The sequence below is a fragment of the Thunnus albacares genome, chromosome 7, assembly GCF_914725855.1.
Source record: "Thunnus albacares chromosome 7, fThuAlb1.1, whole genome shotgun sequence".
Classification (NCBI taxonomy): domain Eukaryota; kingdom Metazoa; phylum Chordata; class Actinopteri; order Scombriformes; family Scombridae; genus Thunnus; species Thunnus albacares.
The window spans coordinates 4,513,813-4,540,733 of NC_058112.1; the positions used below are offsets into that span (position 1 = coordinate 4,513,813).

A 26,921-nucleotide genomic window follows, 5' to 3' on the forward strand; every position below is an offset into this window, starting at 1 on the left:
CCATGTAAAGCACAGACCATGTTGCTAGCCACGGGAAAACTTTAAAGGGGATGTTGAAAAAGTAAGTCAGGTGGCAGGAGTAAATGCAAAAAAGGTGGCAGTCTTACCTTTCCTCCCTCACTTTGACAGTGCCTTGTAACTCACTGCTTTGACTACCTAATGATGCACACTTGATTTAACACATGATCTGCCCTAATGTCAGAAAACACACTAAAAACATACATCACAGCAAGACTGAAGCCCTTCAATAAACATAACTGTGAAAGACAAATAACTCAACTGAAACTTGTATTTTGTTATTTGTGTAACATGAATGATAAATTAACTGATTAACAGAAACATTGGACTGAAATGAACAACCTTTTCACCATCACATTAGTGTTATTTCAACTGCAACGTAACATCAGATACTGTCAGGGTTTGGGAATTAATAACTGTATCATGATGTAATATTTTGCCTGTCGCATGGCCTCACTTCGCTGAATAACATGATAATGTCCTGAGATCTGTTGTGACAATGACATATAATATCTGAACGGCATTGTAGACTACAGTATAGAGCAGGCGGAAACTGGGAAGAAAAGCTGACTGATATTATCTGTTTGAATATTTTGAGCTGTGAAGATGCTTGTCTGTGCTCTCATTCATGAGAAGTTTGTTTTCTCCATGAATCCACAGGAACACAAGTACAACGTTTGTGATTTTTAATTATCACCTGAAGCACGGGGTGAGTTAAAGCGCTGGTGACCTACTATATTTCATGTTGTTGTTCTCTTCCCTTTGGCACTGATGGATTTGACAGTTTATACAGCAGATACTCTCTGTCACTACCATAAGCAGCTCATACCTCAGGAAGTGGTCTCTTTCGCTGTGGTGTGATACATATACTGTAGCTTCTGTATACTTTCTACACCTCTTACACTCTTAAGTCTGCTCTCCACTCACTGAAATCCCTTACAACCAGTTATGCTCTACACAGCTCTGAATTATATCAAACATAAAATATGAATAATAGTGTCTTTCAGTTCAAATGAGTCTTTCACAAACAGCCCATCAGCAGTAGCAAGCTGTCTCTTTGTGTTGGAGTGTGTAACAGAGAAATGTTGCTCTCTCCTCCAGCTCCCACAGCCCCGAGGAGAGACTTTCCCTTCCTGGAGATTAGGATTAGAGCCATACTAAGTCTGATTGAACACCGCAGAACAGCTCTTTCTGCATGTGTGTGTGTGTGTCTGTGCGGCTGTGTTTTTGTACATGGCTGCTTCTTCTCTGTGTTTATGTCAAATCTGTGCATATAAGTGGCAGTGTGTATGTGAGAAGGAGATGTCATCAGTGATTGAACGTCTGCGTGAAATTATGTGTGCTTGCGCGTGCCTAAATCAGCCAGCCTGCGTAAGCAGGGAAGGTGGATGTTTGAAGATACTCTATGTGTGTGTGCGCACCTACAGAATATGTGTATATGTGTAAGTATGTGTGATAAAATGTCTGTATGAAGAAGATACTCTGTGTGTGTGTGTGTGTGTGTGTGTGTGTGTGTGTGTGTGTGTGTGTGTGTGTGTGTGTGTGTGTGTGTGCCAGTAACAGGGTTTGCGAGTTTGCATGTAAATCGGTCGGAGTGCGTAAGTGTGAAAGCAGGAGCGAGAGTGTGGCGAGGATATTATATGTTTGTGCTCACGTGTGTGTATGTAAATGAGTTTGTAAGCAGGAGAGAGGAAGTATCTGTGTTAAGACAGTATTACGTATGCTTGTGTGTGTGCATCACTGAAAGAGCTGCAGGTCTGTGACAAAAGGCGAAAGATTAGGAGTGAGCAGCGAGGATTTAAGAGTTCCCATTCCGCCTTAAATTTGCTCATCTCATCACCACTAAAACTGGCAAATGTTCCTATTGCACTACGATTCTGCTCATTACAAACAAGCAAGGCTCTGGCTAAGAAAATGATTAAAATATTTACACCAGTCTGCCAGTAAATAACTACCAACAGCCATTTGCAAATTCCAAATTTTATGATATTTCTATTTTAACACAGCATGTTGGATGTTGGCAACATCCTGATTGACTAATACTTTAAATATTTCCACAGCTGAGAGCTGCCCTGCACTGTCCGACTTTTCACTGAGGCACTCAACTGTTGGCTGACAGCAGATGGAGAGAGTGTTTATTCACCTCAGTCATCCAAAAGAGAGCAGGCTGGATGTGGAGAGTCCTAATGGTTATAAACTTCAAAGCTCATCACCACCGGACAAGTCGAAACTGCACATTGTGGTTTTAACTGGTCATGAAGAGGAATTACTTACTATTACAGTAAAACTGTTTTATCATTCAATGAATACCCGGATCATCAGATTTTCAGTTTTATTAAGTGGAACCTACATTACAGTATGTAGAGAGTAAGGTTTTATGATTTTATGCCCCATCTAGACAGTTCTTCAGTTGAAATTTGATTTGGTTGCAGTTGACTATTCACTAAAACAGTTTCCAGCTTTTAAAACCAGAACCCTGTAAAAGACCTCTTAAATATGCACTTGATGGCTACATACATGTTATCATGCTAACAGACTGAGGATGAAGCTGCGTTTCCCATCCTCACTAGCAGATGATCCAGTAGATAGAAAACACAGAGATAAACAAACAGCATTGATCTTGTATTGCAGTGTAGAGCTAGTTAGTCCTCATCATATAAGTATGATAAGGAAAAATAATCAGACTGTCATTTCGTCTAATGTAACCCTGTTTTGCTGGCAAGATTACATACTTTCTAACTATTTTTGCTTTTAATGTTACAAGAGATAAAGCTCATAAGATGAAAGCTAACCAATGTATTTGATAAATGTAACATTATCTTGGGTATTGTTGGCTGGGGTTGCTTGAGGAGAAGAATAGAGCATTAATATTTCCAACTCTGATAGCATTCACGACTGGCTTCCTTACAGTGTGGAAATGATACACAATATTGTAAGTCATTTTTTTACATGTAACTTGTAACCCAACAAATATGACTAATGTAATGTAACTACACAAATGTAATGTAGCTAGTTGGTTAATGATAAGATCCTTGACTTTGTAACACTCAGATACTGTAGGATGGTTTAACCTTTGCAGCTCTTGTTAGAGCAGATACATACACAGTTTATTCATTCCTTACACTTATGCTGTGTGCTTTTGTTTTTTGACCAGCCTCCAAACTCTTTAATTGCTGTGTACCACTTTCCCATGTAACACCATGTACACTGCTTCACATGTGGAAAAATTCAAAGTTTGACTGACCTGCCAGTAGCCCGTTTTTTTTTGTTTTTTTTTGTCATTGTTGTTGTTGTTTACATGACTAACTTAAATGACCAAAAGTTAGTCAATTCGAAGAAAAAGAAAAATTAACGTAACGTTCTGTCAATTCAGAACTGAATTTTGTGTTACTGAGTAAATCTATTGTGTACTGAGAATAATAGTGAAGATATATTGATACCATCCTCTTAACTGCCAGAAAAACTACATTCACTCTGCTTTAATGCCCTTTTTCACTCTCTTGTACACATATTTCTCCCTCACGTATTCATCATGGTGCAAACATTGTCATCAACAGCAGCTAGAGTCACTATAGTAACACAACTATGTCTTTACTTTAAAGCCTCATATCTCACAATACGATAAGGTGAAAATAAAATGCTGGCAGTGAAGGTCGTCATTGTGCGCACGTGTATGTATGTGTATATGTGTGTGTGTGCTCCTTAACAATGCCCTGAATTTCACAGAGGATCCAGCAGCTATCTGCCCCCAGGAGTCGTACAGAATACGTCCTCTGACAATGACAGCACCTCTGCACAACAACACAGGCAAAGTCACCCCTGCACAAGAACTCTCTTGCACCAGAAATAGTCCACATAATCACAGCATTATTTTCTACGAGAACAAGAAGGGTACAGGTGCAATGTGTTTTCCAGCAGAGCGTTTAAACAGCTGCCCGGGGCTCCAGGGTCCCAGAGTCTAACATTCATTTTTCCCATAGACAATATTATGTTGTCAGCTGTTTGAGAATGCCACCACTTTACATTTGAATCATCAGTACAAACAATGTGCAATGTGTCTGAAATAATTATTATTCATTCAACAAAAAATCAAAGGTTGAACTAGAAGGTAAAATTAATTGGCAATTATTTTGATAATCAATTAATCATTTTGAATCATTTTTAAAGAAAAAATGCTAAAAATCTCTGATTCCAGCTTCTTAAATGTGAAGATTTTCTAGTTTCTTAAGTCCTCTATTATGGTAAACTGAATATCTTTGGGTTGTTGTTGGTTGGGGAGAAAAAGCATCCAAAGCTTTGTAAAATGATGGTTTTCACTATTTTTGGTATTTGATAGACCAAACAACTAATCGATTAATCGAGAAAATAATCAACAGATGAATCGATAATGAAAATAATTGTTAGCTGTAGGTCTACTTTACTTTCATGAAATGTTCTAGGAGATTCCTGTGTTTCTGAACACACAGAATACATGTTAATAAGCTTCTCAAAATGAAATCTAATTAATGGGATTAAAGATGCAAAGCAACATGTATGTTTCTTTTAAACAACACCTTGAACTGACAGCACATTCAGCCAAAGTCTGAAAATAGCACATAAGAAAGGTACAGTATACACAGGACTACATTTAAACTATTCTCAGGTTTGATCCTCAAGTATTTAGACACTATTATTACCATCTTTTTGACATCTCATGTCAAAATTACACATCAGAAAAAAAACTATTTTACTCCAATACATTTTCAGAGAATGAATGCAATGGTTCCTGATACACACTACTATACAGTGTGGTGCACAGGTGTCTCATCTAAGAACACACTTTAAGAGAAATACTGCAAAATCAAGCATGTAACAAACTACATTATCTGTACCATGCTACATCTGGAGCCTGGTTCTAGCTCACAAAGCTGGGAAATTGTTGAGAGATAGAGGAAAAAAGGGACACTATGCATGTATAGTTGGCACAGAGAGTGTATGTTCTCTCATTGTATATGGGCTGCACTGTGAGTGTGTCTTTGCATTTTTCTTAGTGTGCAAGTGGATTCTGAATTTGTGTACATTTTTTGGTGTTCATTACGGTAAAAGCGAGCCAATCTGAATGGTCCTGAGATTTATCAGCGAGGAAGTTGTATTAAAGCTCTTCTGGACAAAAAAACCCCGGATAACACTAATACAGCTCTACGTGTGTGTGTGTGAGATTTGCTATTATAAAACAGGGCTCTCTCACACTCAGTTACACACAAAGGAGTGACGTCACCAGGCACACACAAGAGTTTCTCCTAACGAGAGACTAAAATAGACTCTCTTTCTCTCTTCCTCCCTCTATAAAATACCTTCTCTTTCTATCCCCATATCGTAATCTCACACTCACTTTCTATTTCCACCATTTCAATACATCAATTTATTATATTTCTACTTGCTCTCTCTCTGCCCTCCTGTTTTCACAATTCAAAAAAATTACCAACATTTCAATGTTTCACAACACCCCATTACTCTTCTCTACGCTGCTCATTTTTTCTGTCTCTCAGTACCTTCCCCCTGTCCCTCGCACTCTTCCCTTTCTGTATGTAAATGATTGTGATCCAGCTGTAACCCTGGGAGATGAAAATAGAAATCCTGAATGTTTTCCATCCGCTTTTAGAGAGCAAAGCATGCAGAAACATGTATCTCATTATCGCGTCATGGCAGAAGCAGAAAAACAGGCATGCTAATATCATACTCACGGTAAACATGAGCTGGCATCCTCCCAGTATGTAATCCAGAAAAGTGTAGTCTCTTGTAATCTAGAGACACAAGACCACAGGCTACAGTAAGGCGACAAGGAAAATAACAATAGCCAGTAAAAGAAGAGGAGAGTATTGACCTATTGAGAAAAGCAGAAGCAGAATGTTACAAACTGAGCTGTTTTAAAAGTATTTTTTCTTCACTAGTTGATAGTCCACTTATTCTAACACCACAGGCTATGCAGTGAACAAACTAACAGCACACTGAAATAATAAACGAATTAGTTCTTTTCATAAGCAGAAGCCTAAAATTTGTTTGTAAAATGACAAAACAACCCATGTTTATTCTGATATAAGGTACCGCCAATGGAGCGCCAATTATTATCTTGTTTGAACACAATTTCGACTCCACTTACAACGAATATTTAGCATGGATTTTTCTGTCATTAGTCTAATCCCTGCTGGCAGCCAACAAATATAATTACTGTATTAGCAGTTTTGCGCATGTGTTTGAATGTGTACGTGTGTGTGTCCATGCACATGTCATGTACAAAAGCTTGTTCATGATTGTGCGCTTGAAAAAAGGAAGAAGGAAAAGAATCAATTATGAAGGCTTGTCATCATCTGCACACAGCTTTAATGTCATTCCAATAGGCATCTGAAGACTCAGTGTTCCAGCTTAATGTGTCCTCTGTGGGGCTCAAAGCTGCCGCACTAATTAGTTATTCAGAGGCAGTTATGACGGCCCAGTAAGAATTGTGTCAGCTGATCAAAACCACAATGGTTTAATCAAATGTTTCATTGAGTGGAGTGTAAGATGGGTCATTATGAGGTGATAAGACGTGAGGAGAAATTTGAAAGATTTGTCTGACAGCTGAGTTAGTTATTTTTGTTTTGTTTGTATTTTAATGGATATAACCTATTTTGTATTGATATTTGGAATAATTGGAATTTACCAGGAGCAGACAACAAAGATTGTTTTTTAAGTCGCTTGTGTTTAATGTTTTGTTTTTTTTTTGTTTTTTTTAAGTTTTATGGCATTAAGTGATTCTTTTGATATTAAGACAATTGAATATCATTTAAATATCAGCCAACTCTGTAGCCCTGTGCAGATTTTCAGCCTTTTCAGCTCATTGTTTTGGTTTTATAGCCAACACACTGTGGAAGATTCTTCTGTGTGGTTGAGTCTCATGGTTCAAATCAACTCCCCATAGAAAACCACAAGTGGCTGTTTTCTGCAGAGCACGTTCATGTAAGCGTGTGCTACCTGCCCAGCACAAAATGGCAGGGTGTTGAAGTAAACAAATGTCTGGTATCACTTGGCAGGTAAAGTTATTTTTCTCAGGAGTCGGTGGATCAACCAAATCAGAGCTTAAAGGAAAGGACTTCAATTTATCAGGTGGCCAGAGGCACAACTCCAGTGGGATGACAGTATTGTTTTGTGTCTTCTGGATGTGTCAGCGGACAAACAGGTCAGCCCAAACTACTTCATAAGATAATACCAAGTGTTTCTGAGGGTTAGTTTTGGAAACTTTTTGCTCTCTAGTGGATGGAAATTACTTAGAGAAGCTTTAAGTTTGAGAGGTGAGGTTTGTTTTCAAAGGATGGATGGCTGCCGTTAGAGCATGACAATATGTATTTCTAAAACAGAAATTAGTTAGCACCTTCCTGAAAGGTCTAATGTTTTTTTCCCCTTATGGTCTTTGATTTATATAGAAAATAAAATGGTTATCATGTTGTAATCCTAAAAGTTATATACAGTACAACAAACTGAAAAAAGCCTCACTATAATACCTGTGAATTCTGACGATGTATGTTGATAAATTTCTACTATCTGTTGTACTTTATTATCTTGATAAACAAAGCTACTAGTTTATCCCTGTGCCAATATAAAAACTCAATGGCGGGAGATAACAAGAAATAACATGTCAAAGTGATTTCATGTTTTATTCATTCTTGCTGTCTGTCTTCATAAATAGCCTGCATTGATTTGAGATGTGGGAAACATGCTTACATGTGATTCCACGGTTCTGATGTGCCACCCTTTTTTAAAGCTATATAGATTACATCCACCATCTATTCAAAAAGTAGTACTGGAAGTCATAATTTAGAAGCAACCGAAGATTAAAATAAAAGTTACATCCATCCATCCCTCTATTCATCCATCCTCACCTTACATGACTTGACGATGATAATTCCAGAGTTTTTATAATTCTTCTTCTTCTTCTGTTTCTTGGGGTTGATGCAGTCAAATTCCACCTGAAGAGCAATAAAAAAACAGTTGGAGACAAAAAAAGAGTAGTATCAGCATCAGATAAGTGGAAATATAGAAAAAAGTTAGAGGGAAAAAAAAGAAAATGAGGGTAAAAGTAGAGATGACAGCAGAGTTGGAAGGTGCAGTGAGATGGGAAGAAATGAACAGAGGAGAGACTGTGGCTTGGATCTGCATGTATTCCACACGCTGCCGGCAGTAATTTCAACTTGAGAGTCAAACTTGAAGCTGTATTATAAGCTGACTATATACAATCTACAGTCTATCAATTTGGAACTGCTGTTAGATGACTTAAACCCTGAACGATTAAACCAGATTCAACATTTCACAGACACAAAATGTTGTTAAATTTGTTATAACAGAGCATAAAGGAATAAGGGAAACTGTACTGGAAACACAGCAATACTGTTTATTAAAAATACTCCATGTGTATTTTTATATATGAAGATGAAAGAATAGTTAAGCATGCTGTCTTGTATATCACGCAGTAATACACTAGATAGCAATGTGTTTCAGACACGCTGCACAGTTTCAAATGCCTTAAGTCAGTTGGTGATTCATATGACAGGTATCTCTAAATGCCTTGTCGTGTTACTAGGGCTCAGCTAAAGACTGTTTTACATCTCAAAAGCACCTCTCATTTTGTTATTCTTCTCTTCACTCTCTCTCTCTCTCCATCCCCCATCTCTCCATCCTGTCTCTGTCTTTTTTCACTTGTTATTTTGTCCCCCCCTCAACCACATTACCACACATGAAGACACTCAGTGGGGGAACAAGTCATGATGCTGCTTTGGCACATGCACACACGCAGTTTCACAAATTAACACACACGCACACACACATATAATGAATGAACGGTTTTCTGATCTCCGCATCTTTACATCTTTAGCAGACCAGAAATGCAAAAGTGAGAAGAATAAATCTCAATAGTATTTATTCATTAGCATCTCAGACTTAAGACTCAACCAAATCCTCTGTGGCCATAACGTGTGAAAAATGTAGCAAAATATATCTATGCCTGATTATTCCAACTTCATTGTTGATGGATGCAACTGAATGCATTTAAACTGCAAATTAGCAAGTACAGGGTAAAACTGGGATTTCTTGGTTGATGACATGTCTCAGTTAATCTGTGAAAGATCAGATACTGTAAATGCTGTTTAAAATAATGGTTTAGTGCTCCAAAATGATTCAGATGGATTCAGCAGCTTAGGTGTCACATTATAAACTAGATGATGTAACGGTTTACATCCAGGTAATGACCTTCGCATTGTAAATTAAGCTACAGCTAACATTTCCGTAATGCAGGATTTGCTTCAATGTAGTGGAAAGTCTGCAGCTAATTACACAGTAGCAAAGAAAAATGTTGGGTCAATATAAAATTGAGAAAGAAGAAAAGAAAAAAAGAATTTGCTATTCATAGATCCTTACTGCTAATAGGGGGAAAATGTCAACTTTGGCCTGAGGGTAGTGTCAAGTTCAGCTCCACATTATCTGATTTTGTTCAACTTTAAGTTAAACTTTAAGTAGTCTCTGGTGTACTTAGTCTGCCTCTGCTGTTACTTGAACTCTGCTTTGCTTGAAGCTGAATGTTGATTTTAACAACCCACAAGCTAAGATGCATGATAACATACAGTACATGTGAGCATATTAACAAATATTTTGCTGTTTTATACATGTGAACATGCTGATGTTGAGTATGTAACATATAGCATGTTTGCCTGTAATGAACAGTTACTGTTGTCACATGCTGCTAGCATGTTAGTGTTACAAGATGTTTAGCGTGTCATGTGCATGTTGTCTCCAAGTAGAGCTGAGGCTGATGGGAATTTAGCCATTAGCTTTCTTTCAAACTTTACATTGTGAGATACCTCAGTCAGGTTTCAGAGTACCAGGGTTACACTGGTAACCACATGTTTAATAGGTATCCAGTCATGAACCAAACACTTAGATACATAATGTTTGGTTCTAAGCTGTACTTAAACACTAACTAAATGAAAGAACAGAGCTGCAACAATTAGTCGATAAGTTGCTAACTATTAAATTAATTGGCAACTATTTTGATAAGCGTTCTTTAAGAAAAAAATCTGTGGTTCCAGCTTCCAGCAATGTAATATTTTCTGGTTCCATGATGATGAACTGAATCTCTTTGAGTTGTGAAATGTTGGTCAGGACAAAAGTGGGATAAAATGATCACCATTTTCTGACATTTTATAGACCAAACAACTAATCGAGTAAAAAATGACAGATTAATCGATAATGAATATAATCGTTGGTTGCAGCCCTACATGAGAACGTAACATAACTTTCTGTACTCATGTATAGATGACATTACATGGAAATGATGAACACACACTTTTAATGCCAAACATATTTTACCTCCACCGAGTTCTGGGCTTCACTCATCTTGGAAACTGTGGTTTGAAACTCTCCTATGAAGTCGTGGCCTCCATCATTGTCATAGTCATAACACAGGACCTGTCATTGTGTAGAAAACATCATACCATCAACTTTTCTATGCAGTGGTTAGTGTGTATAGCTTCCTTTTTGTAACACAAATCGCTACTTCGCTGATATTTTTACCCTTTTTACCCTTCTCCACATGTGTCACACTCAATTATGTTTATAACATAGGACCTGATGACACAACATCATAAAATTACTTTAATATAATGCTAACCAGTGCATAAACACTGGCACCTTCTGTCCTTCTTTCTATTGTCAGTATGCAGTGTAGCAAGTAGTAAAACTGAAAATCTATATAATACCAGTTTCGTAACAAATGAAACTCTAACCTTGATGTTTCTCTCCACATCTCCATTGCAGAGAGAAATGAGAGGCACAGTAAAGGGTTTCCACGCTGGGTCTAAAGTGTTCTTTATGACCTGAAGTCACAGACACAGAAATAGGCACATAATCATTAAATTATACAGCAGCACATAGGATGCAGTTGTAGCCACAGTAGAATTATTTAAACTTGGGGCTGTAATCAGTTTCACCAGCCTTCTGCTTACTGTTAAAGTTACAGTGCATCACCTACTATATTAGCTGGTTTAGCTGACAACGACAGCTCGTGGTTGACAGTAATGACAGTTAAATGAAGGTGGTTTTAATCCCCACCCATGACTCACCTCTGTCCTGTGCACCAGCATCCATTTGCCATCTTCGCCCTGTTTGTGAAACTCCAGATAGGGGTCTGACTTCCCAAAGAAGTCCTGCAGAGAACAGAGACACTGATAAAGTCCTTTTTAGGATGATTCCTGTTTTATCCTCTTTTCTCCTCTCCTCGGCCAAACTGCAACACATGTATCATCACAATTTGACCACTGCAGATGATAAATGAAATTGCAGTGGCCACATTGGGCTTGCATTTTATTAATTAACATATTTATTAAAAGATTTATTACTTAATTATTTATTATATAAAACCCTTCTGTCTAGTGTTCTTTCTAATTGCACTGGTCACCAGTCAGAGTTTGCACCACAACTCTTTCAGAGTCGCTTGTAAGTCACTCTGGATAAAAGTACCTGCCAAATGACAAGATGTAAATGTAAATGTTAAATGTATCCTGGTGGTTTGACCAGAGGGTGCACAGCTGACACACACCAGCATGAGTTTAAATCACAATTCAAGCTGTGCTGTCTCTCACCCGCTGTCATTCGTCCCTTCACCATACACCAGCAGCTACTTCAATCAGTCCGAAATTAAAAATAAATTGTTATAAAAATAAAAATAAATTTCCAACCATCAGTGCACCTGATAGCTCATTAGTTGGCGGACAAAGGTGCAGAGAGTGAAAACATTTACTGTAAATGTTGTCTGTGTGGGCTTGGCAATTGTGTCCTACAGTAATGTGTGTTGCTCTAATGCACTGTGTGTGTGTGTGTGTGTGTGTGTGTGTGTGTGTGTGTGTGTGTGTGTGTGTGTGTGTGTGTGGGTCTAACCACCTACCTTCTTATCCAGTTTACGCCCACTCAGGGTCAAAGTGATGATTCTGTTGTCAGACAGCTCCTGAGCTGTTATCTAAAATAATATTACAGCACAACATTAGCTGCAACAAAAATACTGGCAACTTTTAACATTAACAACAACAGTAATGGCAGCAACCTCAATAACATCTTCATCATCACTGCCATCCAGGGACATATATTTCCGTAAATATTGGGGGGGGCAACAATAGCAGGGTTGCTATTGTAACAATAGCAACGATAGCAACCCTGCCATACTTCACCCACCACACCATTATCACTTCTTTTATGTGAGCCTGAAATGGCCCACATGTAAAATAAAAAATATGGTCCAAATATCCCAAATCAAATGTGGGCCTTTTTGGGTATAGATGCAGTGCTCTCAGGTATGTGTATTCTGGATGTGGGCCAGTTCTAGTTCATCTGCTTTGTTCTTGGTTGACATACAGCACGCTTGTGGCCCAGATCTGGGAAACAGGAGTGGACTGCCCAAATGCCATCATTCCACGCCGTATGTGGGCTTGGATGAAAGTTCCGAAAGTGTAGGGTGTGGGCCAGATCTGGGTCACAGCAATTTTGCTAACTGGGTGAGCTATTAATGAGCCTGACCCAGGGCTTAAATTTCAAATAATTTGAGAGGTATGAAGCTACTAAAAAAACTAGAAAGTAAGATTTGAATGTACACAAAGCATCTTTATTATTATGACAATAAAATATGGTTTATATCAAAGAGGCATAGCCTGTGTCACACATGCTCATATCATGAAACTTTAATAAAATCCTTTAATAAAAAGTGCCACATCAAAAGTCATTAGGCAAATCAAAGGCCCTAGAAGGTATAAATATTTATAGCTTACTTGCACGAGAGACCCCTTCTGAATGAAGGCTGGCTATTCCATATAGTCATATACCTCAAAAATAAATTGCGTGAAACAGAACATGAGGCCAAATGAAAATAGAAAAACAGGTACCTGCAGTTAGCTCAGCTGGTGCAAGGAACCTTCAGTATATGTTGTTTTAAACTTTATTAACATGGGTCAACAGTTTTTCTTGCTAGGTTGTTAAGGAGCCCTTCTTGGCTTAAGATGATGCGAACCCCTCAGCCTGGCTATTTGTTTACATAGTTAAAGATGCATGAAGCACTTTGAGCAGGATAAGGCTTATCATTTCTGACTATCACATCACTGGGCTATGAAAGCATATATTCTTTATGTTGTAAGGAAATATGAAAGACAGAAACAAAAGTCAGACAAATTTGGTGCAGTAAAGGGAAGCTGTCACCCCTGCTTCCAACCTCTCTGCTGTCATCATCATCAACAACAGCAACCCTGCCATTATAGTTAAACAACAGCAACTGCATCCACATGACCTACAGTGGCAGTGTGTATGTGTGTGTATCAACGGGAAAGAAAAAGAAGAAATAAGAGTTTTAGATACAGAGACTACATTTAAAAGAAATATTGGTTCTTACCGTAATGGATCCCTTGCCAGCTGGTTTCCCATTGGCTAAGATTAACGGTCTATGAAGTTTCTTATTAGACACGATCTAGTAGACAATAATAGAAAGACACAAGACAGGAATCGTTAAGAAATGAGTCGGACAGAACACAAACCTAAAGAAATATAGGTTTGAACCACTGAACATTTATTCTAACCTATTCTACAATAAAATAGTCTGAAACTTATCACCTGAATCAGTTCAATTTAATAGTTTCCCAGTCCCAAAGCTAACTCCTTATCTTTAACTATACCCTCTATGGCGACTTCTATTTCATTTAATACAGAACCAACTTTGGACTGAAAAAGAGAAATCATTCCATACCACTCCAAGTGTGCAAATGAACTCTCCCAAGAAGTCGTGTTCGTAGAGCTGCGTAGCACACTTGTCTTCATCGAACATGGCAAAGCGAAGCTTCTGAATCTCCTCAAAGTGGTAGTCCACCTGAAACTTCACTCCAAACACTGGGTTCAAGTTGTTCACAGCTGTTTCAGTGCGGCTGAGCTAAAACAAACAAAAAACAATGAGAGAGAAAATCATTTTAACAGATGCAATTTGAGTGGATTGTGGTTGAAACTGTGTAACCAGTGGAACAGTATAGTTTCACCAGAAAGGCTCTGTACAGTGGTTAACTTTTAACATCAACCTGTTCAGGAACGGTGGATTAGAATTTGTCATTTAATTAAATATGGCAACCTTTTATGAAATTGTTTATGTTTACATGCACACTAGGAGTTAGGAGTCTTACCCTGGTTGTGATCATACTCAAGATATTACATTTAACATGGAAAATAATATAACCTGGTTATATTGTTCCATTCTTCTAACATCATGCAGGTTTCTGATAGTGTCAGTGCAGGCTTGTGCAGCCTCCCTCTGTCATATCTGTACCTACTGAGTAACGTCTGTGGTCGACGACTGACTAACTTTAGTTTCTGGCTGCCTGGACTTGGCTTCTCCATCTTACAACCAGTAATGAAAGACAAGTAATTCAACTTTAACTTCAACTTTATTTGGCTTATGGCACATGGAGCACCACAACTTTTTAAAACAAGAAAAGGTATTGAAGGTACAAATGTAAGGAATGTTATAACCTAAAACTATCAATATGAAGGAATCAATTCAGTATAAAGAGGCACTGGTATACTCTTACACAGCTGCTAGCCTGCTGCTAACACTCTGGCTGCCCTTGTCTAACTGGCCATAGTGGCCACGTCAACCTGTAACTTCACTTCCTGTTAGTGGAGGGCTTGCAGCTGTGCCTTGAGCAACTTCTGCACAAATCTGTTGTTTTTTTTTCTCCATGACCTACTCAGTCATTTTCTGCCAACCCCTGAGAGAAAATGTCTGAGTCTTTACTTTTACTATTTCTAACTGTGTCTGTTTGCTGTTTGGTGTTGGACAGGGAGTGCACAGTGAGACTGAACCCAACACAACATATGCATAAAACCAAAACAAAGAACTAAAAGAAGCTGAAAACCTCAGTAGAGTTGCAGAGTTGGGTAAAGATTTCTACACTTGTTCAATTCAAACTATAAAAAAGTCTAAGAAATGTTGATTATTGTAGATTTAAGACCATAATGATTTAACCCTCAACTCGATTTTCCTCATTTTCCACTCTTTTCCTAAGTGAGTCCAGCTTTGAACTATTACAAGTCATGAGTTCTCATGGCCCCAAAAAATAGCCCGGACAGCACACAGACAGATCAGAGTGTGTGGGTGTCTCTGAGAGTCATGCTATTTGCTCTGAGTCCTCTAAACCAGGTGGTTGGATGACTAATACTCTCTGACCGTGCTACTCTCAAGTCTGACTCACCCAGAACACACTGCATAGTGTGTTTATCCACCATTAGATTGGGTCAGTATAGGTCTGGCCTGTCACCACTCCTGAATTATAGTGAATATAAAATACCTTTTTGAATGGTTATTGGACTAATACACAGGAGATGGCTGTCATGAAATGTCAACACCCTAAGACTGAATTACATCTGTCATTCTGTCCATTCACAGACACTAAACAAAGTACTTTACAGTACATTGTTTGTGTGTCATCTTTTACTATAGTGTGTTGTGATGTAGTGTTTCAGTGTTGCTGAATTTAACTGAGCTGATTTGAACTACTGTCAGACCAGATTTATTGCAGTTGTACAGACTAGTGTTTTCAAGCTTTGTGTTACTGTGGATATACGTCTGAATATTGTTTTCTGATGATCCAATGTTGGCTGGTCAGTCCACCACATCGGTGGAGATGCCCTGACTTTTCATCTGACATCATTATCGAGTAAACGTTTGAATTTGTTTTACAGTTTGGTTTTTAACCAAATACCTGCAAAACTGTTGACATTCACATCAGCCTCAGCTGTAATTTGTGTTCAGTGTATTTTGAGTATAGTGTGTATTAACTGTAAAGACACAGGGTGCCTCAGTATAATGTACCTTTTACATGCCATCATGAATGCTTTTATCCAAAATCTCTCATAGAACCAAGAAAAGAGAGGCTGCAGACCTCAGAGGGAAAAGGGTTTTAATGGGTCTGATGCATGGGAAGAGAGCAGAGGAAAATGAGTGCATTTTGTAGCTTAACAACACTAGGTCAAAACTAGGGATGTACTGATCCAACTTTTCAGTCCCAATACTGATATGGACACCTGGGTTTTGGTATCAGCCGACAGTGAGCACCTCACTGTGTAGAAGAGACTGGGATCATTCTTTTATGTGTAAAGCAAAATCAGGCTTCACTTAAACATTGCTTTCCTAACCTTGTAAAACAAAACATAAATAAATACATAGATATAAATGTACTGAATTGTTATTTATTAAAATAATGGTATCCGATACCAGATTGATCCATTGTCACCAATACCCGATCCAGCTATTTGAGTCAATGTCGGAATAATATCTGATATCGGTATCAGTGCATACAGCCGGCTAATCAAAACCTAGTATATGGCTGGAACATGTATGAAATGCTAGAGGGCTTTTAATTGTACGTTGCCTGATTACCACCAGACATTGCAGTGTTTTATGTACGTTTATTTATTTGTATAGCACTTTTCATGCAGTAGTTGTAACTCAAGGTGCTCTACACGTAAGAAAAACATTAAAAATACTTAAAACACATTGCCCTAGATTTTGGAAGAAGGGTTAAGATTTAGGTTTTTTTTTGTTATGTACGAGCAACCACGATGCATTCAGCTGAAAGTTGCCAGTTAATACGGTCACTGGTTAACTGGTTAGACCGAAACAGGTTCTGTATGGTTATCTGGAGACTTTCAGGGGAATGTGTCATGGTTGTTGTAGTGACGGCAGCTGTTGAAAACACGAACAGAACATGTAGGTGTCCTCTTAAAAGTCTTAAGTGTGGGTGCGGGCCCACCCATAAAAACCAAATGCCCGGCAAGTTACTTTCCTCTGGTGCTGGGACTGAACCCAGCAGTCTCACCAGATGATGGAAATGAATCACACCCTTGTGGTATTTCATCTCCTTTCTGCCCTATTTGTTTTTATCAGTCCATCTTTACTAACAGATACATGAAATACAAACCAATAAAACAGGCAACTGAAACAGGCAGTTTTCTCTGAGCTACTAATGGGGCAATAATAACAATATGAACAGCTGGATGCCATGATAGCTTCTTACAGGGCAATGATAACCAGAATGTCTTGAGACTGTAGTCAAACATGAAAATTAAATATCACATATGCCTCAATAACATCCCACAATTTGTTCATCTTACTGCTTGGCCTGAGTTCTGCCATGCGTTTCCAGAGTTTATAAGAATTTGTGGAACATATGTTGTTGGCTGGTGTTTATTGAAAAGTTGTTTGCCCACTCGTGGAGCTGATACTATCTGAAAGTGTTTAAAGTTAACAAATATGGACTGGTATGGATGTGGTTTTTACAGTCCTGCAGCTTAACTTACACTGTTTTACTGTACATAAAATGACTTTTGTGACTATGTTTGGCAAACGTTTGTGTGCCTTGGAACGGAGTGTGCACTTGGCAATTTAAAAAATTGTTAATGACCAGTATGAATAAAATGAGGGCGTTTTATGCTGTCTGCTGGTGTTCAGCAGACACGGAGAGAAAACACAGGGACACTACAGCCAAACAGCTAAAAGCTAAGAGGTTGAATCAATGAGACGAGCCCAAGAGGCTTCAAAAACTCAGACATCAGAGAAGTTGCTGCTAAAAAGGATTCAAACAAACCTGCAGCTCCAAAACAAACACGTAATTGCAAAATAAAGTCTGTAACAGAGTTTCAACATCTGTAATTGATTTTTTCAGCCCAACACAACATTGACATATTATCACTTTTAAAAAACTTATCAACTTGTTAGCATAAGCATTATTTTTATTTATTTTATTTGTGGTTGGTATAAAATACCAAATGCCTTTTCACTGATAACAGTTCTCTATGCTGCTGAAAACACCGCTGATGAGAGCCATGAGAGTCAATCAAAATAGTTCAGTTCATAGTTAATAGTTCAGTAAGCTGAGGGGAACTGCAGAGTCAGATGATAATACTCAGTGGTAACTAAAAGTAGTAATTAGGTTTTGTAACTGCTCTCTTGCACAGTTAGAGGAATTTTGCTTTGTAATTCAGATTTTTGTTTTGTATTTATTTGTATTTCTTTCACTTGTATCTGGCATGTACTGCATGTAGACCATGTGTCTGCATGGACTGATCTGTGTTCTTGCTTCTCTCCTGCTTAAGTTGTGACTAGAGCTGCAACGATTGGTTGATAAACTGATCATCAGAAAATTAATTGTCAACCATTTTGATAATCAAATAATCATTTTAGTAATTTTCTTTTTAACAAAATGCCCAAAAATTATCTGGTTTTAGTTTCTCAAACGTGATGATTTGATGCTTTACTTTGTGAATTGAATACTTTTGGGTTTTGGACTGCTGGTTGGACAAAATAAGACATCTACAGATGTAACATTTGACGGTGTGAAATTATAACAGGCGTCTTTACTATTTTCTCACATTTTATAGACAAAAAGATTAATCGACAAAATAATTCACGGATTAACCAGTAACGAAAATGTTCATGGGCTGCAGGCCTAGTCGTGACCAAACATTGGAAGTGGATATTATGTATTGGGGAGGTTGCATCACTGATGTGACTACGACTGTAGCAGGCCACAAGATTTGCTTTTGACTCATTTTGTTTTAGGACACAAAACATTTGAAAACTTGATCACAAAAAAACACACAAAAAATACTCATGAATTCGTCACAACGAACGAGTCATGTAATCCATGAATATAATAATATTAGTATATGAATTATTAGGGCAGCTTTAATAATCCAAAGGTTCATGTTTATGTGAATTTAAATTGGTTGTTAAGTTACCAAACAGAGGAGACAAACATTATGTTCTGGTAACGTACCTCATCACTTTCCTTAAACTCCCCATTTAAATGTGTATAAATAAGAGAGGAATGTCACTAAAATTAGTGTTCAGAGTTCAGTATCAAAATATGAGTTAAAGCTAAAACAAGATGTTCAGCAAATGAGGTTCAAGGCTACGTAAGGATGCACTTTACAGTAGAACACTGCTAAAGATGTCATTTTAAACCCTGCTGATTTCAGCGTCCCTGCTATATGTGGGAAACATCACACTGCCTGTGAGCTCTCACTCGCAGTGTTACAGGCGGTGTCCATGACACGTGTTGAGATTAGTATTAGGATTTGGAGTTCGGAGAGAGAAAAAAAAATCAGAGGATTTAGAAAATAGCCCAAGTAGTCTGCTAACTGGGTGCCACGTCATTTGCATAGCTGAGATCCATATTTATGTAGGCCCATCATGTCCTTCAAAGCCTCTCTAACACCAGTGTTAGCTGCTATCCTAATTTTCTATCATGGTTCCCACCTCTCTGCCATTCTCTTCTCCATCGTCTCTTTCGCTTTCTTTTGCTAATTTTCCCCTCACCTTCTCTTTCCCTCCCCGCTCTTCTCATCTCTTTCTCACACCTCCTCTCTCTCACACTCTTACCCTCTCTTACCCTATCTCGCTCTTTCCCCCTGATGGACCCAGCTGCTTCTCACACCTCTAATGTATCTCACAAGACAGACGAAGATAGACAGAAAGTGAGACAGAGAATGACACGGAGGGGGAGAATGGCGACAGAGAATGAGAGAGACAATCAGAGAAAGGAGGGAAGCGAAAACAAAGATAACAGGAGGAGATCAGAGAAAGTGAGAAAGCCGGAGTGTGAGAGAAACAGCGAGCTGTGGATAATATCCGAGAAAAGGTTTGGGCCTCATTTCGCCTCCTCCGTCGTTCCCTCACTCCAAGAGCACTAAGCTTTTGTTTCCCTACCTGTTACCATAGTAACCGGTGGCAATTTAACATTGGAGCCACATGCCCTGCTGACCGACAGCTAGCTACAACCCGAGGCATTCGCCTACACACACACGCACACACACACAGGAACACACACAAAAGCTAGCTTGCCCTGTTGACCAGCTGTTCTGAAAAGCTACTGAAAAGCCTTGAAGCAACAACCCACACACACCAAAACTTCATCACCATGTTCCTCTTGAGCATCTTCAACTTAGTGCTCATGCATTGTTTTTTTCTACGGTATGAAAACACACCATATACAAATTCTTTGTGCATGGAACCATAGCAAGGCAGAAGACTATCCAAACAAAGGCAAAGTGCAATGTGCCTGAAGTCAACTTATCATTTGGAATATGGACTGTATTCTGTGTCAGCTCACTGATGCCAGCATGATGCATAAAATCTACAGTTGGTTATTATTTTATCTATTATGGTACTGATCCGGCTCATCCTGTGCAGGGTCGTCACTGACTGGAGCCTCTCCAAGCACACACAGAGCGACAAATGCATTCACACCGACAAGCATTAACTATTGCCACATGTCATACAGGAGTTACCATGACTACCAGTTTTCCACTTGTAAACATTGTTCACATCAACGTCAAAGTTGTGATTATGACTAGGAAACTCAGATTTTTCTGAAAAGATCCAATATACTGTATGTACATTACCCGTCAAAAGTTTGGACACACTTCCCATTCACTTGAGTGAACATGAACATGGTGTGAAGCACGCTCTCGGTCTGTCATATTGTGTGTATGTTGATGCACACACAATGCAAAAATGCAGAATGTTTCTTAATAAATCTCCAGTTCTATCCAACCTACCGAAAGCAACCAGAATTTAACACCCTGTGAGAGGAAGTAACAGGTAGAGGAGGAATGTGGTTTAACTTAAGAGTGGAAAGTCATGTGCAGTACTTGTGCCGCAGAACGCCAAATAAAGTTTGTTTTTCTTTCCCAAGAAACAGATAACTATAGAATTTTCTTTTACCTTTTCTAGTCTATATTCCTAATGAACTGGAAGATTTACTACTCTCTACAATACTAGTGATTACATTTTTTACATTACAAGTAATAACAACGCATGTAATATAAATTAATTATTTATGGGAACTGAAAATATCCATCCATATAGTGTAGTATTCGACACTTTACATCTAAATTAAATAAACAATCAAGGAAAAACTGTGCAACCTAAAGACACATTTTGCACTGAATTTGGACAACTGTATAGTTTAAATTGAAAGGATGCTCAAATATTCAGCCCCTGCTACTGGATTTCCACTTTCAGGGTTTTTCACAAACGTTGGTTTATCTTTTCCACTTTCTCTGCTTTTCCAACACATCTATGCTTTTCTTTTACCCACATAGTTCCTGCTGCACAATCAAAGGTTTGCAGTGATGACACGTAGTGGAAGTGCCTGATATTTCAACGTCGGCGGTAAAAACAGTAAGCTTACTTGTGAACCGTATATTATTAACTTTGGAACCCTAATAGCGCCTTTAACAAGGTTTACTATATCAGACTAACGTTGGAGCAGTGCACACAAATCTTGCAGCATCATACTAGGCTCAGCATGCAGGGCTCATGCCAGGTGGTCAAGACATCATGAGTTTGGATCTGGTTCACAGCATATAATGTGTGCAAAGACATGAAGAACAGAGACATTTACAAACTAAATCCTGTGGTCCATTTGCTTTGCTGGAAGAGTCAGCATGGTGGATGTAACCTTGAGAGCTTTTCTAACAGTCAAATCTTCATCCTCCCCACAATTTTCTTTTTATTGCCTTTTCCCTTTTATCCTCTTCTGTCCGCCTCCCTGGAGTTACAATACACAGCATGGAGAGACACCAGAAATGGGTTTGACTCCTTGTGATCCAGACACTAATTTATGATCTCTCTGTTCAGCGTTTTCTCCTCAATCTGCCATTTTCATCCTCCATTGATTTCTCTCCATGTTCCACCTGCTTCATGGAAACCTGCATCTTCTTCACTCCTGCCCCTTTCTCTACTGTCCCCTCCTCACCCTCTCTCTCTCTATCTCCACCTATCTTCTTCCTCCTGTGCCCATCATCTCTCCGTCCTTACCTCCACCCAGTTTCCATCCACTTCATGGAAGAGAACACAGAACGGGTCCGACTTGGAGGCTACATCTCGGTCCAGCAGGCTGGCCGCGGTGACCGACAGCTCCACCCGTGTGATGCAGTGCTGAGGTCCGACACTGCGCGTCTGGCCCTCAGTGGCCGAGCTGAGGGTGTAGGCCATTATCTGAGGTCGCAACTACTCACCCTGAAGGAGAGAAAAAAGGAAGAAATGAGAGAATAGGATTTCATACACACCCACACACGGTCCCACATTGGCTGTTTCTTGGCTGACCACGGCTATCTTACAACAGTACACGTAGAAATGTTGGTGGCAGTTTCAGTTGGTCAGACAAGACATTTGTAGATGTCATCTTGAATATTTATGACTATTTTTGGACATTTTGTAGACTAAACAATGAATTACCTCACTTCAGATCAATCAATAATTGTAAAAAAACAATTGTTAGTTGCAGTCTTACATGAAATCAAATATTAAAAAAGTTTATTACTAATATCTCCATTTTCACCAGCATGCATGAGCTGATGTTTCTACTAATCTTCAACTAGTTTGGGCTTTTAAAAGGCTGTGGACCAAAATGTTTGCAGAGATAACTGGATGAAAAATGAACTCTTCTACTCACAGCAAGATGAGCCACCACACATATTCAGTGATGGGGAATAATACTGATAGATACTTCTACTTGTTATTAATATATGTGTGTGTAGGCTTATCCACATGTACTTAATATTCCCTATTGATTATCTTTAGAATGTTGTTTGTATTTCATGCTTTCATATTTATTCAGTTGCTCAGTGAAGACCTCTGACTAAATATTTCTTGTAAAAATAACATACGCTCCTTTATCTGCTCCTTGTGGTTATTACTTTTAGATTTTGGGGAACAATACTGACACATTTCATATTAGGAAATAATTTCAAAATACATTATTGAACAATTAAATCATAAATTCAACAAAAATATCAACATTTTGTGAAACTATGATAGGCATATACATGATAATGACTGTTCAAGTCTCTGCCAACAGCTGTTCTAACAATAATAATGTAAAACAAATTCATTGCTCTACTAATATTTGAAAATAAAGGTTCAACTGACACAGTCTATATGAAATGAACTGCAGGTTGTTACACACTGTACATGCTCACGCCTGGTGTCCAGGGTAACGTAGCTTCTCGTTAGGAGTCTTACGTAACTCTAACACTTTACAGGAGCAAGTGTGTGTTACAGTGTGTGTGACGGCTCACAAAATCATAAATTACTGGAAACACCACTGCAGAGAGGAAATAAGATGTGAGAAACACACTCAGTCTCCATATTTGTTACAAGGCCAACCGTGCATTTCCCTGCTGAAATCAGAAGTTCAACTAATGTTGCAAAAGATTATGAATTTTCTTGAATTAAAGTGATATTGAAAATGTTTATTTTTGTTCAGATTTATAATATATGCATACTAAAAACATGAACAAATGAAAAAATAGACAAGTAAGTACTTACCATATAATCAAAAAATTACAATATGCCACCTGTGGTTTTACAGCCCTTAAGACTCCAGTTTAATTAAACTAATTATACTGTTTGTCTGACAATACACACTGAGTTAAACAGATGTAAACACACATGTACAATATGAGGACTGTTTCATGCAGGATGACCCTGGTGTAGGTCATGGCTGCCCTCTGGAAACCCTGACCACACACACACACACACAGGTAGTGCCCTGAGCCCAGATCAAAGCCATCACAGAACCTCCAAAATGGAGAACCCTGAGGCATGGAGTGGAAAAGACGTACATGTATTTTGAAGCACTTTTTGAGTGTAATAAAAACTATGACCATGTTAACATGAAACATGATAAATGTCATATCTGAAAGATTTTCCTCGGCTCTAAGGACAGACAAACAGCACAGCACCTCGTGTCCATAAAGGTGGTTTTGCTCTCAGAGCGGCATGCTAAAAGGATGCTGTCTGTTGCTAAGAGACTAATGTGTCATAACCAGCGTGCTCCTCCCGTTCTGCTCCTGTGATGTCACACTGGTAGTGGTAATGTACTGAAAATACCAGCGCAATATTTTCATTCATTTACTCAGTCATTCATAGGTGATGATGTTTTGACTCGCTGAATGACTTCATCTAATTCATTCATTGTTCATGCATTCATTTGCTCAGTGGCTTTGCTCCTGTATTTACTGATTATATCAACAATGCGGGTCAATCAAGGGACTGCTCTCAGCAGAGTCCTGCACAGACAGAGAGATAAACTCAGCCTCCAGCAGACACCTGCTGCTCTCTCAGCATCCCTCACATGGTTTGGATGAGGAACGCTTAAAGCAAGACACGATAAGCAATCCTAAAAATAAAATTAAGAGGATAAAAAATGACATTTAAAAAGGTTACACTGTCCTGCAGGAATTTGTCTTTATATAACACGAAATGTCTCTCAGCACCTAACGATAACAGACACGACAAACACAACGTATATGTTATTTTACAATGCACTATGGCAGCTGTTAAAGCAGGAGATGCTAGAAATTTGGATATTCTGGTATCTGGAGAGAAAAACAGTATTTCAACAGCCAGTGTGGATTGTGCTCCATTATTTTGTTGTTTTAGTTTTACCAAACTTTCAAAGCTGCAGGCAGGAGACGCATCATTTTAATGTCCTCCAATGGAAATCTTATAGCTGCTGGTGCTATAACCTGGAAACAACTGGCTGCAGCTGTACACAACCAACAACCTCTCCCTCATGTCATTATGAACTGACCACTTGAATTCTGTGTGTCAGAGTGGAGCAGCATTACACTGCATGTGTGAGTGCATTACAGGTGAGCTTGTAGTTGTATTAGCCGTGCTGAAGCCCTTCACACCTGACCTGATCACCTCTCTGCAAGGCCAGAGCAGGAACACCTGACACACAGAGAGCAGGTGAAGTGTGACTGACAGGAGGTTGTCTCATACTTGTTAATGGCAGGGTGAGCTCCGCACACAGTCATTAAGTCTAATTACAAGTCCTGTCTGCCATATTCGTGACCACAGAGGCCAATAGAAATGGAGTACAGACTGTAAACATTAACCATTTAGAGATTTGACAACTTAAATTGTACATGATCAAAACAGCTGACTCTTTTTCGTGGTACACAAACGCACCTGAGCGTGTTTCCTTTGTTATTAACCTGTAAGGAAGGTGTTGAGCAGAATGTTCCATCTTTCCTTTCCCTCAGTGTTTTAAGCTCTCTAACTGCACATTTTTACCTTTCTTGTCATTTTGAGAACTGAGCGCGTCTTTGCCGCCTCTCAGTGTGACTCTGACAGCAAACAACACACACCAGCCAACTGTTAAAATCTCTACAAATGATTCAAAGCGGGACTAAATGTGAAAACTGATGCTACACTCACCTCAGTCAATGACGTCCAACTTCTTCGCCGCCTTTTAGTTGGCAATTTCTTTAATTACTGCGCACAGTGAGGAGAAATAAAATCCTCCAGAAGCCGCTTTTTCTACAAAAGAGTGAAAACTGAAGTTGTTGCCATTTTTATCCTGAGTGTCCTGTACAGCGCAGCAGTGAGCGGCTGTAAATCATCCTGGTAGGTGAACCGTCTCCTCTCTGCCCAGCAGCGCCACTGATGGACGCAACTGAGGCAAGCTGGCGGGATTTAACCAGCTTCAAACCGGAAGTACGGCGACTGCACCATCACAATAATAGCATCACTGTCAAGCGCAAACAAAGCACTTCCGTCCGAAGTGTTTTACGTTATAAACCAGTGTTTCTCAAAGTGGGGTACGGGGACCCTCAGGGTCTTTGAGAGGGTTCCAGGGGGTCCCAAGAAAAAAAGGGGAATAATTTATTTTCACTATAATTCCATCCATAAGTAACATACAGAATATATGACTATTTTGGTCATGGGTTTCATACACTTTCTTATCAGATGGGGGTCCGTGGTCTAATTTGTGTCAGTTTAGGGGTCCTTGATGTGAAAAAGTTGGAGAAGCACTGTTATAAAAAGTATGACCAGCCATTGGTTTTCACTTAACAGTCATATACACATAGTTTGTGCGACTGCAGTACCTTATGGGGCTTTTCATCAGTGTATTCAAAGTTACAGTCACATGAATTTTCTGTAATATTCATATGTAATATGTGTTCCTCCTAATCTCTGTAAATTCTTTGTGTGCAGTACTCCTGGATTGCTACTTAGCTTCAGGTTTGCTGTAATTTGATTAAACACAAATTATTTAGCAATATGTGCACTTTGTAAGCAAAACATAAAATAATATCAAGCTGAAATAGTGAAGCTTTTAGAACTTGATTTTGACACGGGGCCCCTCTACAAGACAGGGCCACACAATAAGGTAAAAAAGGACCCACTTTAAGGCCCTTATCATGTCAGTTGATATTGTGTTTTAGAGGAGCATGTTCACAAACAAAGATAATTAATCAGACTCTGTCATAACTGATCACAAATCAATTATGACAGAGTGAACCTGAGGCATTTAGGGAGCCCTGGGGGTCTGGGGCCCCTGGGCAGTTACTTGTTTTTCCTAGTTGGTTCAGACTTAGTAATATTATATTGTATTCTAAAATCTAATATGAAAAATGTATTGTTCTTGTGGCACTCTCTTGTGGTTAATACAGGTATCACCACCCAAGTTTGTTTGTTTTTTCCCAACAAATTGCAGACATATCACTCACAACAAACTGTTATGGTTCTGTCTCAGTCTGGCTTTCTGTCTCTCCAGCAGTCCACCAGATGCCCTCAGGCTTTCCTGCCAGTTAATGACTGGACTGAGTGGGAAGAAGGACAGATAAGAGGTTGCAGATTATATTCAAGGACCACTTTAGATACTGTTGCTTGCTACATTGACTCTCACAGAAGCTAAGTGTAAAAGTGAACTGAAACTCAGAGCAACAGTTGTCTTTCTTTATGTTGTTAAATTCAGCATTAGGCCACTTGGTTCATGTTTATGTCAACAGCAATT

General features: G+C 38.8%; 1 protein-coding gene and 1 long non-coding RNA gene across 3 annotated transcripts in view; one reads left to right on the forward strand and one right to left on the reverse strand.

Annotated features, from left to right (window-relative positions):
* Window positions 1–25,555, reverse strand: part of cpne2 (copine II) — a 47,965-nt gene extending 22,410 nt beyond the window's left edge. For both annotated transcript variants that reach the window (XM_044357532.1, XM_044357531.1), the window contains exons 1-10: window positions 25,340–25,555; window positions 21,929–22,129; window positions 13,805–13,984; window positions 13,454–13,528; window positions 11,966–12,037; window positions 11,145–11,228; window positions 10,809–10,898; window positions 10,393–10,491; window positions 7,914–8,000; window positions 5,742–5,801 (exon numbers count right to left, since the gene is read on the reverse strand). In XM_044357532.1, the coding sequence (XP_044213467.1) occupies window positions 5,742–5,801; window positions 7,914–8,000; window positions 10,393–10,491; window positions 10,809–10,898; window positions 11,145–11,228; window positions 11,966–12,037; window positions 13,454–13,528; window positions 13,805–13,984; window positions 21,929–22,105 (924 nt within the window). In that variant the 5' untranslated portion in view covers window positions 22,106–22,129; window positions 25,340–25,555. The remainder of the gene's footprint in view (window positions 1–5,741; window positions 5,802–7,913; window positions 8,001–10,392; window positions 10,492–10,808; window positions 10,899–11,144; window positions 11,229–11,965; window positions 12,038–13,453; window positions 13,529–13,804; window positions 13,985–21,928; window positions 22,130–25,339) is intronic.
* On the forward strand, window positions 4,164–22,285 carry LOC122986325. The gene is made up of 3 exons (XR_006404288.1): window positions 4,164–4,284; window positions 10,186–10,192; window positions 22,274–22,285. It is a non-coding gene; the product is annotated as an uncharacterized LOC122986325 (long non-coding RNA).
* Window positions 25,556–26,921: the final 1,366 nt, after the last annotated feature.